General features: G+C 33.4%; 1 protein-coding gene across 1 annotated transcript in view; it reads left to right on the top strand.

The window, feature by feature from the left end:
- LOC117175948 overlaps positions 1 to 15,062 on the top strand; it is a 459,128-nt gene that overhangs the window by 335,291 nt on the left and 108,775 nt on the right. The window contains exon 5 of the mRNA XM_033365817.1: positions 14,057 to 14,295. Within this exon, the coding sequence (XP_033221708.1) occupies positions 14,057 to 14,295 (239 nt within the window). The remainder of the gene's footprint in view (positions 1 to 14,056; positions 14,296 to 15,062) is intronic.

Genomic DNA, 15,062 nt, shown 5'->3' on the forward strand with positions numbered 1-15,062 from the left:
AATTCATTAGAATTCAAAGTATTTCTACAAATTTTCGAAGATTTCAAGATATTTAACAGACTTTAAAGAATTCAAGAACATTATTTATATTTTAAAATTTCTTAAAAATCTTAAAGTCATTCAAATTCTACCTGAATTCCTCAAAAAATCTTCAAATTTACTTAAAATCTCTTAAATTCTTTAAAAACCTCTTGATCTCATAAAAAGTATTTTAAAGTCTCTAAAATCTCTTGAAAATTCTTTTGCTTTTTTTAATTCTTCTCTAATATTTTAAACATCTTTAAAATCACTTAAAATATTTTGAAATTCATTTATAAATTTTTTTCCCTTTTCATTAAAAAGAATTTTTAAATCCCTTTATGCCGATTTCTGGGCCGACGCTGGCCCAGAGTTGGGCCGGTAGTCGGCGTTACTCGGTAACGAAAGATGTCCCATAGTTGCCCTGTATAGTTTATAAAAAATTCGGAAAAATACACCAAAACGCAAAATCGCCGCCATACCCAATGGTTTTGGATAAATTTTATCCCGTACGAGTAATGTTGGTTGCTGGTAGAAAGAAGAGAGTATTTTGAAATCGGAATAAAGATTGCTCTTTCTTTTTTCTGTATTGCAAAAACAAACAAAAATATGTTTCTATGTAGTTTAAAAACCAAAATTTCTAAGATAGATGAGCCTGCATAATGGAATATTTTAAGGATCCCGTATGCATAGTAAAAAAAATATTCATAATGATACCGAAATCGATATAATTTTGATATGCAACAAAAATGATACCGAACTTAAGAGCATTTTGATCGGCCGGAATAATTGATCGACTTTTGAGATCATATTGATCTGATTCGGCATCATGTATCAAGTTAAATCAAGATGGCTGATGTTCTGAGAGGACTTTAGCTCACATGCAAGCTTTTTATGGTTTCTGATTGTGCAGTGTATATGAAAAGTTAAAAAATTAACGACATCTGATATTAAAAAATATCACCTTTAGAATAGTGAGCAGTTATTTATAGATAGCGGTAAGAATAGTTTTGTAATTATGTAAATAAATTTATTCTGCTTATGAAAAATAAATTAATCCCCGATTTCATCATGACAGTTTTTGAAACAGACCGCTATCTCATAACAATTCAAGTGCCATTTTTTCGTAATACGGATATCAGAATGGCTATCGCATCTGAATTTTGAAGCCGCCTGGTTTAATATTTGTGTCCAATTTTTTGCATACCTCATCTAAACAACCGTATCTCGAAGCAAGCAAAGCCATTTTTTTCGATAAAATGATTATATTTTGTTTATTAATCAAAAAGAGAAGAACAGTAGTAGTGTATTCTAGATTATGATCTGTAATGTAATGATTTTATTGAAAAATCGGATCTGCGTGCTTCAGGACATGCGTATGTAGATGACGTATGCAAGAAATAAGTGAAAAATATTCAACCATGCGTCCTAAAAATTCAGAACCGAGGACTCGATTGCTAAATATCTTAAAACAAAATTTGCAGAAAACGACTTTTTATTATTATTACACCATTAAGCCATTTCCCTTTCGTGGTAGGCGTGACTCACTCGGTGGGGAAGGGAGTAATGTAAGGAAGGGATATAAACTTTTTAGATTGATCCAGAATTCTCGTGATATTTATTCAAATAACACGATCGTTCCGCAACACTAATCCGACCCAGGTTGCTGATCATTCTCTCTAGCAATCACCGCAAATGAAGATCCACACAAAGTAGTCATGTAAGGTTCCCCACTGGGGTCCATTAGTATCCAAGTTCTTTTGTTGCAGGCGTCATTCACTCTACTCACACTCTTTTTATTAACTATTTGTCGCCATATTTTTTTGTCCTGGCATACTTCTCTAGCTTCTTTTATGTCCATGCATTTTTTATGCAGGCTCTCGTGTTTCTGTGGCTTCTTATGTCTCTTGTAACTAGAGTCTCATTCACACATTCTAACTATTCATTCCGCGGTTTACCTATGGGCACAATGCCATTTACTTTACCTTCACACAGTTGTTTCGTTAGTCGTTCATTTGGCAGTCTCTCAACATGCCCGAACCATCTTAACAAGTTTCTTTCCCATGTGTCTACTAACGTCTCTTTTGCACCACATTCTTTGAAAATTATGTTGTTACTCCCTTTGTCCATCAGAGTTTCCCCACATATCATGTGCAAGAATCTCATGTCAATTGCATTAACTTTACTCTTTTTTTTCTTGATATATCCATGTATCGCTACCGTATAGTACAGTCAGTACAAATATAGAGTTATGTATTGCCATTTTAGCTTTATTTGATATATTTTTACTTCTGATAAGGGACCCTGCTCTAACAATAACCTTCTTACCTTTGATCATGCGTCTACCTAACTCCTCATCTATCTTACCGTCCGTAGTAAATAAGCTACCAATGTATACGAACTTCACAACTTATTTAATACTTTCATCATTTAATACAATATTGCATGGTGTTTTCTCACTCTTTCCTTTGAACACCATAGTTTTTGTTTTGTTTGCATTAATTTTGAGACCCATGCCTTTCATGCTTGCATTCATTTTATTCAACATTCTTTGTAAGTCTTCGATTGACTCTGCCATAACAACCTTATCATCTGCGAACGGTAACCCGCGTACCTTTACTGTTTCGAGATCCACTCCTTCTTCGTCGAAGAGAGCCATTCTTAAACACTTGTCCAAAAATAATATAAATAACCATGAAGACATAACGTATCCTTGTCTAACTCCTTGAATAATATCGAAAGTCACTAAGTTTCCCATTCACTCTTAGACTCGCTTTGCTACCTGTATATATTGTTTTTATAGCTTGTAGGAGCCATCCATTGACTCCATACTCTTTCAGGACTTCACAAAGTTTACTTCTATCTACCCGGTCAAAAGTTTTTTCTACGTCAACAAATGCACAGAAAACTTTTTTTCCTACTCTTAAACTTTTTTCTGTGATTTGCCTTATGCCTTATGTATATGTTACTTACGGTACTCAATAAGCTAATCCCTCTGCAATTATTGCAGTCGCTTTTATCTCCCTTTCTTGTGTATATTGGTACGATAATCGCTTTTTTCCAATCGTCTGGGACGTCTCTCATCTCAAAACATAAATTTATCAATTCGCACAGTCTATGTGGTATGTGCTCGCCACTGCGATTAAGCGTTTTAGTGATAATACAGTCTACCCCGGCAGCTTTACCGTTTTTCAAGTTCTTTATTATATCTCTAATCTCAGTGACACAGACTTTTTCAATTGAGTTTTCTAACGCATCGTTTTCAACATCGCGGTTGTGGTGTCCTAAAACTTCATCTCCGAATTGTCCCCTAAAATAGTCTCTGAAAGTCTCTAGTATTCCGTCTGCATCATGTAGCATTTCCCCATTACTATTTCTCATGTGGACAAATTATGTACTTTTTTTCCCCTTAATTTTTTTATAAAGCAGTTTCTTGCTTGCTTCAAAGTCGTTGTTTGTAGTTTTTAGATTTATAATTTCTTTTTCATCAAGAAATTAATAGAAACTGATATAAATTACTTATCTTTAAGTAGGTTTCCGGGTTTTCTATTATCTGCATAACTTAATTTATAATAATAAGCTATAAATCAATAATAAAAGTCAGACCTATGCACAAAATACATAGGAACACTCTACTTTTGGATTAAGGCTTATGTATTTGGAAAAAATAAAAAAAAATACCGTATGTAGCCTGAATTTGTAAAAAAAACTGTACAGCTATAATTGAGTGTCACTGTTATTGTTTTCTATTTTGATAATTAAACAAAATATAAACATTTTATCGAAAAACCGGCCCTGCTTGACTCGAGATATGGTTATTTAGATGAGACATCCAAAAAAGTAGACAAAAAAATAAAACGAGCGGCCTCAAAATTCAGACGCGATTGTCATTCTGATAAAGTGCCTTAATGACATCATTACGACTTTAATATTTTCTGCAGAGGGATACTAATACTAGGGATGTATAATTCTGTCTTCTATTTTAGTTTCCCAGTCTGAAAATTTTGAGACTGTAAACGGGCTTAATTTGTAAAAGAGCCGCACTCTAAACTGATTGTTCAAATATCAAGGAAATTTACTTCTCGCTAAGGGCATAATGATTCAATTCATTTTTATAGTTCATTAATATGTTAAGTATGTTTATTAGTAGAATTTAAGACTTGGAAAATCTATATGATTTTACAGATATAAATGTCTTGTTTACACGAAAAAACTACTGAAAACGTAAACAATAATTGTGTGAAATAAAAATTTCTTCTGGGCAAAACGACGTAGTAAATCCCTGATTTTCTCGAATAGAGATCAGAACCACTAAAATTTAAAGGATCCATGGTTCGTCAAGTATAACAATTTGAACTGGCGTCCAACTTAAATAGTTTCGCTCCTTGCTCGAAGCAATTTTGGTTTTTAAACAGTCGAAAAAAGTGTCTCGATTACGAAAACATCGGGCTTTGCTTAAAAACCTAATCACTTTTAGGAACTGAATTTGGATTCAAAAAATTTGGTTAAGTGAACAAAATTTACATTTCGTAGACTAAACACGTTTGCTCTATTTCATCAAAGTTTTTGGTTAATTCTCTTTTTTGATATAGGAAATTATATTTATTTTAAATATAGCAGAATTATAAGAATTTATGGTTGAAGTATAGTAAAAGTATTTTTAAAGTATATCTTATAAGTATAGTCTCATTATAACAGAAGTATAGATAAAGTATAGCCGATTATCAGTAAAAATATGACTGAAGTATATCTCTAAGTATAGCTCAAGTATGTAGACTATGTCCTTATTATAGGTGAAGTATGTCTGTATCAGATATGGGCTTCTTATGGCTTATGGAAGATAACACAGGAACAAAAAAAAAGTCAAAGTCCACGGAGGTGTCGGTTAACCTTCATTAGTTCAATATCAAGCTCATTTGAAGGTCAAACCAACAAAATAACCTCAAAAAAACATATTTTTTTGTATCAACTTGTGTTCATGTTTTCCCCTCATACCGTACTTTCTTACTATCAAATGATGGACGTAACGGTTTTTTTCGCTTTTTGCCTATAGTTTTACACTCTTTTTAGTGACCAGCAGTAATCAGCCATCATAGCGACATCCCATCTGCCTTGGTAGCGCTTTTCCATTTCTTTTATGTCTTGATGGAAGCGCTCTCCTTGCTCTTCACTGTAGTCGCCACAATTCTCTGGGAATCGATCCAGGTGATTATGCAGGAAGTGCAATTTGTGTGACATCACTCACCCCATTTTTTCAAAGTTCTTAATCATTTCGGCTACTATAACTTTATAATTTTCACTTCTTTTATTTCCTAAAAAGTTTTTCACAACTTCCTTAAAACTGAGCCATGCATTTTTGTCGTTGTCGTTGGAAATTTATCATCTTTTAAAAGTATCCTTATTTCTGGAGTATCAAAAATCCCTTCTTTCAACTTGATTTATATTGAAACTTTTCTTCCAAGTATTTAAAACATCGACTATTTGCATCTAAGGATTTCACAAATTGCTTCATGGCCCCTAATTTACTATGTAATGGAGGAATCAATACTTTTTTTGGATCTACCAGGGCCGGCTTAATGATATTTCCTTTTCCTATTTCAAGTGATTTCCTTTCAGCCCACTTATGATTCGTGTAATGTTTTTCGCGATCTCTTCTATCCCAAAGGCACAAGAAACACGGATTCTTTGTAAATCCAGACTGCTGTCCTAGCAACATACCTGAAACTTTCAAATCACCACATATAACCCAATTATATGTTTTGTATTCAATGGCCTCTAGAAGTTTTTTAAGACTAGTGAAGGATTCTTTCATTGCCGTAGAGTGTGCGACAGGTACTGCGGCATATTGATTTGTAGTGTGACGCATTACAGCTTTTAAGCTTCTTTTTGATGAGTCAATAAACAGTCTCCAATCATCATCTTTATAAGTATGTGGCTCAAGTTCTTCCATCAGTCCTTTAACATTTGAACAGTACACTAATTTTTGTTCATCATAGACTTTTTCTTCGAAATACTGCTTAAAACTCTCATTTATTTTTCTATAAAACGTTAATTTCGTACCTTTTTCTAATAAATTTTTACTTTTTAAAACTGAAGCTAAATGTTCCGCAGCATCTTTAGGCAGTCCCAAATCTCTTACGAGATCATTAAGTTCGGACTGTGTAAATTTTTCAGCAATTCTGTTGCTTACTCCACCTGGTTTATAAACTTCATCAGAGCTTTCACTTCTATCGCTTTCATATTCATCTTGATTTTCGTCATCGGTCTTAGTGCTTTTGTCATAATCATCATCATCATCATCATCATCTTTAGATTAAATTGATAAATTTTCTATACTATCCACATCAACCTCATCAATCGTTTGAGTTCTCTCAACGGCTTTTTTCATTATACACACGGATATCGGTTTTACAGAAATAACAATCACCTTCGTTGGATGGCTCTTTCCTATCTGTGGGTTTAATGAAGATCAATTTAGAATCGTCTTTAGTTTTTTTCCAAATAGAAAGCATTTTGCGACAGTGATTGCAAATACTATCAGGAGCCCAATCTCCCGAAACTATATCTGAATTAAAGCATTCTTTGTATATATTGCGAAAATTTTCGTTGAACGATCGTCGATCGTTTTTGTTCGGAATAAATGTTCCACAAATGAAGCAAAATACGTTAAAATCTTTCGGGCACACGTGTTTAGAAGATAAGGTTGAAGGTTTGTTTAAATTTTCCATATTTTTATATATAAACCCGCTCGACAGGGATCCTGGTCCGATTGCAGGTGAGTCCGCCGTCCTGGAGGTGATAACCCTTTTACCTCTCCAGGGCTAAGTAAAAGGGCTTTTCGTCTTTAACGAGGACAATGTCAAATCGTCGACGAACACACTACGCCATCATCCTTACACCTTGTCAACCCTTTCTAAGGCAGCGCACTTCCAATGGCATCGGTACCTCGACTAGCGTATGAGCGAATCATTCTACACATCTCCTTACCGGGCAGTTGTCATCGTCACACGACTAGTCGAGGCAACAGTTGAAGAAGAATCGATTACATACATCGAAACATCTAGACATCCGCACATCCACACATCCATGCATCCGCAGATCCACACATGCACACACGCAAACATTCACTCATAAACGCAAATACATGTGGACATTTATAAAAAATGTATTTTTTACCATATTAGGGCAAAAAGAACCCACTTCTTTTTTAAAGATATACCATTCTTATGGGTACAAAGCTTTCTCTTTCAAGAAATCTACAGCAGCTAATATTGCTAAGAAAGTACAGTGCCCTACGTTCGAGAAATTCACAGCAGCTAATGTTGATAAAGATAAATTAATATTTCCAGTTTCTATATAGACGAAAAACTAAAGACGATTGTAAATTAATTTTTTTAAACATTTTTTCAACAGTACCTCATTGATTTGACCTTCAAATGACCTTGAACTCATGAAGGTCAATCGACACCGGATTTGGATTCAGCATGCTCAAAAACCTAGATTTGAATTTTTTCAGATTTTTTTAGCCTTTTTTTCGAATTCGACCTTCAAATGACCTCATATGACCTTCAGATGACCAGATATGATTAAATGAACCTTGGATATGTATTCAGCGACCCTTAAAACCTATATATAAATTTTTACAATTTTTTTCATGTTATTTTGTTGGTTTGACCTTCAAATGACCTTGATCTTGAACTAGTGAAGGTCAACCGATACCGGATTCGGATTTAGCGTGCTAAAACCCCTAAGCCTGAATTTTTTCAGATTTTTTTAGCAATATTTTCTTCATTTGACCTTCAAATGACCTTGAAAGCGATCTGATCTGAAAAAAACGACAATCGATTCGGAATGAGCGACCTAAAATACATAGAACCCCTAAGGTCGCCTCCGTGGACGTTGACTTTTTTTGTGTGCCTGTGTAATCGGTGCTAGACATTAAAATCTTTGTTAAGCTTTTATTTTTTTATTTTCATACAAGTGTAGGATGAGTGCCGAAAACGTTTAAAAATTTTTGTACGTAGTTTTTCTTTAAATACTAGAGAAAGCATAGAAATAAGGAAAGACGTGAAAAATAAAGTAAGAAGCGAGGGGCCAATTTCTCATGCGATCTGGTGTACATTCTGTACGAATCTAGTGTATACCAAAAATCCGACTAACTAGCCTCGGGGATAGGGTTCTGAAGGTCACATTAGTTTTCTTTCCTTGTTTTTTCTCTCTTATTTTTTATGAGCGAATATAATTTATTTGCATGTCCTCTGGCCGTTCTTCATTCTTGAATACTTTTACATTCTCATCAGAGAAGGTATTAGATTTGTGTAAAATTTGCCTCCCCCGCTCTGTTTTTGTCAAATGTCCGCGTTTTGAGACTCTCTGAAACCGAAAAGTAGGTGTTTACTAATGTTTCTGTCTGTATGTCTGTATATATGTATGTATGCCTGTCTGTCTGTAAGCACGGTAACTAGTGAAAAATTTTAAATCTTAAAAATATTAATCTATTTTGGATAAACATTCAAAAAGTGAGAGCATTTTGAACATTTCTAAAACCACTTTTTTCAAGATTCAAAAATTCTCTGTACAGATATTCATAGTGAAATGAGACCCTATGAACTCCCATCTTACACAACACTGCTGAAGGTTGGTGACCTTCTCAGCAGAAAACCCTAACCAGCTATGACTCTAGGTTGATACTAACCCCCCCCCCCCCCTTCATTAATCGAAGTTTCGTGGGACTGTCGTTATAACTAGACTCTACACCCTAGAAGCTTTGAGAGACACCTTTATAGGGAATTATTAGGAAATGAAGGAATAGGGCACATCAATTGCGTTGTAGCACACGATGCGATAGAAAACTCAATTGAGAAATACTGTGTTACTGAGGTTAGGGATAGAATTGAGAAGTTCAAAAACAGTTTGGCTTCTGTGTAGACAGTATGTATCTGTTTTAATTCCAGTGCATATTATGAAATGTTCAAATTTACATTTGTGAAAATTATATCCAATTTCAAGGACAAACTCGAGTACGAAGCAAGAGATACGTGATGAGAATGTGATCGTTAAAGCCGAAATAGCTTTAACAAAAGAGAATTCACAATAACCAAATTACTGTTTTCGATGTTTTGACCTTTAGTTTAAAAATTCTGTGCACAAGTGTGGGCAATACACAAAGACCGAACGCTTAGCACGAGGAAAATACATTATGAACCGCCAGAACCAACAGTCGAGCGCCCTAGGCGAGCTCAAAGTCGCTAGCCGCGCGCGCGGCGCACTATTATTATGTGCCCGCGAGATGAGAAGATTTGTTATTTTTCTGTTATATTTGATTGTCTTGTGTTCAGTAAATAACATATTCCCTGATATAAGAAAGGTGTTCATTTCACAAGATGCAAATACAGTGAACCCTAGATATCGGGCCCCCTGATGGAGTTCTTCCGAGAATTGACGCGTGAAAGAACAAAAGCGTTTTCTACGAAACGGCCGTCTATCTGGATAATTCCCCACCAAGGTTAGCTCCAAAATCGGCCCAGTATCAGAGCTTCACTGTATATTACTTGCTTATGACAGGGTCAGATGAAGGAGTCATCGGTTGTGTAACGATTGACTTCGCGGATGATGCATAATTAGCAGTCTTCTTTTTTTAATTCGAATTATTTTCCTTTAACGGTGACGTCATATCGTATGAATTAACTGAGTGGATATGATATTTTCTCTTAATTTAATCTTAAACTGATGTGTTAATTAAACTCATTGCAATTCGAGAGCAGTAGTGTAAATGTGTATAGTACGCGTGCATTTGTGTGCGCAGACAATACGCATAATTGTCATAATGAAAAGACATTTCGCACAATCACGGAGAAAAATGGAAGGTCTGTTTGTCCATATAAATGTGCAGACAGATCATACTGCAGGGTCGACTATAGGACAGCTCTTGAATATGGCTAAAGCGGCTATCTCTAGAAAATAAAAAAAGACGTCCAAATTGACTATCTCAGAAAAACGTTTCGATTGTCTTAGACCGTCTTCTCGATCATCTGAAGCTGGCTGACCGGATCATTGGGAACGTTCGGTTTGGAAATCTCAAATGGTCGATCTGATTTTCTCAGACATTCCACTGGAACGTATTTGATGGTCGATTCGATTATCTCAGAATTTTGACGTAGTCATTTCGTATATGCGATTCGATCATTTTTAAAGGATCGACTAGATAATCTTAAATCTAAAAATTACTAATGCGTATAAAAATCTTGAAAAATGTAATTAATAAGAAATAATTATTTATGAATTTAATGTTAAGGCTTTTTTTACGAATTAGTAGTTTTTTTTCACTGATGATTGGTAAAGATTAAAATCTATTTATCATAATTAATAAAAGTAAATTCATACTCACTTTTTTCATGAAGACTGTGAAAAATACGCCAATGAGCGTGTCAATGACGAGTTACAAAAAACTGTGCAGAATTGACAATTCATTTTAACAATTTAATTAAATTTATTTAATCTTAATCACAAAAAGCTTTAGTTCAATATTAAGCTAAAAATTAATTCTAAATCACGATTAGGTTGAATATTGCAAATACAATTGTTCAAATTAAAACCGTCTCTTACCAGCTGATTTCTTTGTTTTTGATCCGTCCCATAAATATTCCCTAGATAAAAGTACATAATAAACAAGCATAAAAATCTTTAAATCATTTTTTTTATTTAAATAAAATTAAAGTTTTCAAAGTAAAAAGTAAAATATCTTGGAAAAAGTGGATTTCTAAGTCGGAGAAGATCAGTCTTCAACAAAAAAGATAGTTTTCAATAAGAAATAATCAATTTTACACAAGATTCTCAACCAAAAAGTTAAGCGATCAACAAAAAAGAAGAACTTTCTACCCAAAAAGACAATTTTTCTACAAAATAGCTGTACTTTGAAAGAAAAAGTTCAATTTTTAACAAAGGAAATTCACAGGAAGAAACAAAATATAATCTTTACAGCGATTATGTACTTAATAATCTACTTGAAAATTACCGGCACAAGTGGAATTTTTAGATAAGAAATGCATTTTAAAAACGCATTTTTTTATATTCTCATCATGTATGATTGAGAAAGTATTACAATTGTCGGAAATTCGACATCACACTTTTTCAACGGATCTCCACGTTTTGAGACCCCCTAAATCCGAAAATCAGGTTTTTCACGATGGCGTCTATCTGTCTATCCGTCTGTAAACACGATAACTCTCGAAAAAATGAACGAATCAAATCCATCTTTGGCACACTTTTTCTAGGTCCTAAAAGAAAGGGCGAGTTCGTTAACCAGCCATTTTTGGTAAAAATTCAAAAAGTGAGCGCATTTTGAAAAGTTTTGAGTCCACTTTTTTCTGAATTTGAAAATTCTATGTACGGATATTTACAGTATTGAAAAGAGCAAACAATTTATCCTTATGACTTTTTTGGTGAAAAGAAAATTCTCAGAGTTATAGCGTTTTCAAAATTTTTTTAATCAACCGAAAATCAAAATTTGAAGCCGAGAAACGCACGATATGAAAAAAAGTCAAGAGAAGAAAAACATTTCTTTTTGAAATCTCTACAAGATTATCATAACCAATTTTTGGATTTTCTTCAAAAATCCAAAATTCAAATTTTGATTGCACAAAAAGTAATGGAAAATAAAAAAATCCATTTTGTAGACAAACTATGTAGGATACAAAAAAAGATGAATGAACAAAAATAGTTATCCCAAAAAAGATCTACAATTTCGTTAAGAATCACTTCTTGATAGGACGCGTACTTTTTGTTTTATTCGTGAAAAATAACGTTGAAAAAAGTAAAATAAAAAAAATGTGTGGAAAAGCGACGAAAGTTACGAGAAAAAAAATCCAACAAAACCTGTTTACAAATGTCTGTCGGAAATCGAGCGCGCAGCGCGAGTGTCACGACGAAAATCTGTACCTCAAAGCCTACAGAGCTTTGAGAAACTTAATCTTTGACTATACTTTATTAAGTAGACAATTCAGAATATGAAGACGCATATAAATACTGCGGCCGGACAGACAGACATACGCCATCGTGAAAACCAGATTTTCGGATTCAGGGGATCTTGAAACGTGCAGATCCGTTGAAAAAGTATGATGTCAAATTTCCGACAATTCTAATACTTTCTCAATCATAAATGATGAGAATGTCAGAAGACTAATTTTCGACAAACTATATAAAATTTTAATTAAACAGTTTAGGAATAGAGCACGTCTACAAAGTATTTATTTAATAATTACTGATTACCTATGAATGTATTGATCATTTTTCCACTACAGTTCCAGTTCTCCATCAACTGGATGTAGGAGGACGAGTGCACTGACCCTGTCCCTGCCATCTGTCTTTTCACAAATCTCAGGAGTTGATGTCTGAACTGAAAAATAAAGATTAATTTTAAATTAATGAATACAATTCAAGTTTATCCTAAATCGATTAAGGCTAGAATTAACAGTAATTATATTACTTACGGAAAATATTAAGATTACAATTACGTACTTAAAACAAGTACTTACAGATTTATATATTTCCAATGTATCCTCAATAATTTCACTCACTTTACACGGAAATCGTTAGGAAAAACTTTATTTTTTTTTTAATAGATATCGCCACGAGGTGTACGAGCCCGTTATGCTAATTGGAGCCAATTAGCGATACCCTTTAAATGTTCACGCGCAAGATTGACGCGCAAAAATCAAGCAATTGACCATACTTAATAGCTCATCTGTTCCTTCGTGGATGGGCGAAATGAGTGAAAACAATATGTGCATATGGACCATACCGAAAAGGATACCTTAGTTATCCCTGATAGTGAGTCTGATGTTCTTATAAAAGTCAGACTGGCGATATAATAAGAGTCTTTTTAACCATGTCGAGAAAAATTTGAAAGGACCGTTCGACCATGTGGAAAGACTTGCTGGCTCTCTCAATTTTGAAGATATAACTTTGACCATATATTTTTCTTCCTGATGAAACTGATAATTATAAATATTTCACTGTCTTTTTAAACAACTTTCTTTTCATAATCAATTTCCTTTGCATTCAAGTTACACGCCTCTTTAATATTTTCAGCATAAGAAAATGAATATATATGGAAGAATAATTTTTAAATGCAACATAACATTTGAACTATAGTTATGTTTCAAACCATATTTTTTGATATGCAACAAAATCTTTACATGTCAGAAGAAATGAGAGAAAGCCGGTTCTTTTGCCGTTCCGCGTCATAGGAAAAATTTGAGAAGGTCATTTGAGTAAAAACTGCTTTGAACTTGATATATCATTTCACTTAAAAATGCCTTCAGTTTTTATCGAAGTGTAAAAGAAGTTTACTTTAATCATAACTTATAATTATCTGATAAATGTGTATAATAGTTTTTTACTGCTCCTCTATTTTTATTATAATTGTAAAAGGATGGGCGTTCTTGCGCGCTTAATGCGTCAACCCTTCATTTAATACATTTCGGCGTTAGGTGTCAACACAGAACGAGATTGGAATGTTCTAACTGCTGTTTTTAATGTTTTTGTAATTTAAAAATCTCAAGTTTAGTAATACAAATTTGGCCATATAATCCAATTAATCTAAATTTGACTCTTAAACTGAAAATAATTCATATATATTTTTATTTTATTTGGTATTGCTTTTTAAGAATTAAAAAAGGAAAGTAGACAGTTACGGATTACTATAAAGAAATAGTTATTTTTTAGAAACGTGTTTTAAAAATACGTATAAATTTCTTTCGTTATGATATTATATTAATTAAAATATTGTATGATATATTCTAACAGCATGTAGTGCAAATGAATGTAGGTCTATATTTTTGTTCAGAGTAGTTAGCCTAGCTAGATACTTGATAGGCAGGTATGTTTAGTGGGCAGATAGGGAGGGTCCCGATTCCTGAAGACAGTGATATCTTTTTGTTTTTAAAGTGGAAAATATTTGCAATATCAAAAGGATAATAAGAATAAGAAACAATATAATAAAACGATAATCTCAAATATGTAAATATTCTCATTTCAGGTCTGATGATGGAGTCAGAAAAAAAGATTTTCGAGATGATGAACAAAAAAGCAGCAATGTCCAAATACTGGATGCCCTTAGTTTGGGCAACGAATATCATAAATAGGGCAAGAAAGGAAGCCCTGATCACAAGTGATCAAGTAGTGCAAACTCTTCTCGTGGAACTTAGTGACATTAGAAAAAGACTTGGAGCTCTCATTGGCTACGACACTGTTTGTGTTCCTCTCGTTTATACTCAGGTAATTTTTTCTTTGTTTTCTTTTGTTATCTATTTATTAGTGTGCTTTATTTATTATCAATAGCGGTGTGGATAAACAAACAAATAATTTTTCTTGTACATCGCACGTATTTAAAATTTTATGCCGTTATTAAACTTTGAAAAAAATTAATTCGCGCTATTTTTGACAAATAAGGTATGTTATTGAGTCACAAAGTCTGTTATGGCGTCCGCCTGAACAATTACAATTATCATTACATGCTGCCCAAATGGACTCAATAAGTATGCATGCTCTCAATATGCATGCACTCAATAAGATATGCATGCAAATGATGATCAAAGCCTCAAACTCTATTGATAACACAGCATTATATTTTTCAAGACAAGAAAAAATTATTTCGTCACATTGTTTACTAAGGACATATATCTGAAGTCATGGAATCAAAGTTACGTCCGGTAATTAATTTTTTCACATCGTTGTAAGATTTCAAACCTTAGACCTAGGTTAAAACACGCATTCATGTCCACGTAAATTTTTTTATTGAAAAAAATTTATTCATTTAAGAATCCAGTGAAAATTTGAGCTATAATTTTATATTATTTCATAAAAATGTTATATAAAAATGTTATACATGAGCGCGAACTATCTATATGTCTTTCGCGTGACATCGTGTCCAAGTGTAATAAAGTCTGTCAAGTTAAAGCGTGGGTAACTTTTTTGGTAAAATATTTTATTTAAACGCATGTTTCTACATGGAATTACATTTGTCAAGGTGTCGAGCAAAATGC

Source organism: Belonocnema kinseyi, chromosome 7, assembly GCF_010883055.1.
Source record: "Belonocnema kinseyi isolate 2016_QV_RU_SX_M_011 chromosome 7, B_treatae_v1, whole genome shotgun sequence".
In the NCBI taxonomy this organism is placed as follows: Eukaryota; Metazoa; Arthropoda; class Insecta; order Hymenoptera; family Cynipidae; genus Belonocnema; species Belonocnema kinseyi.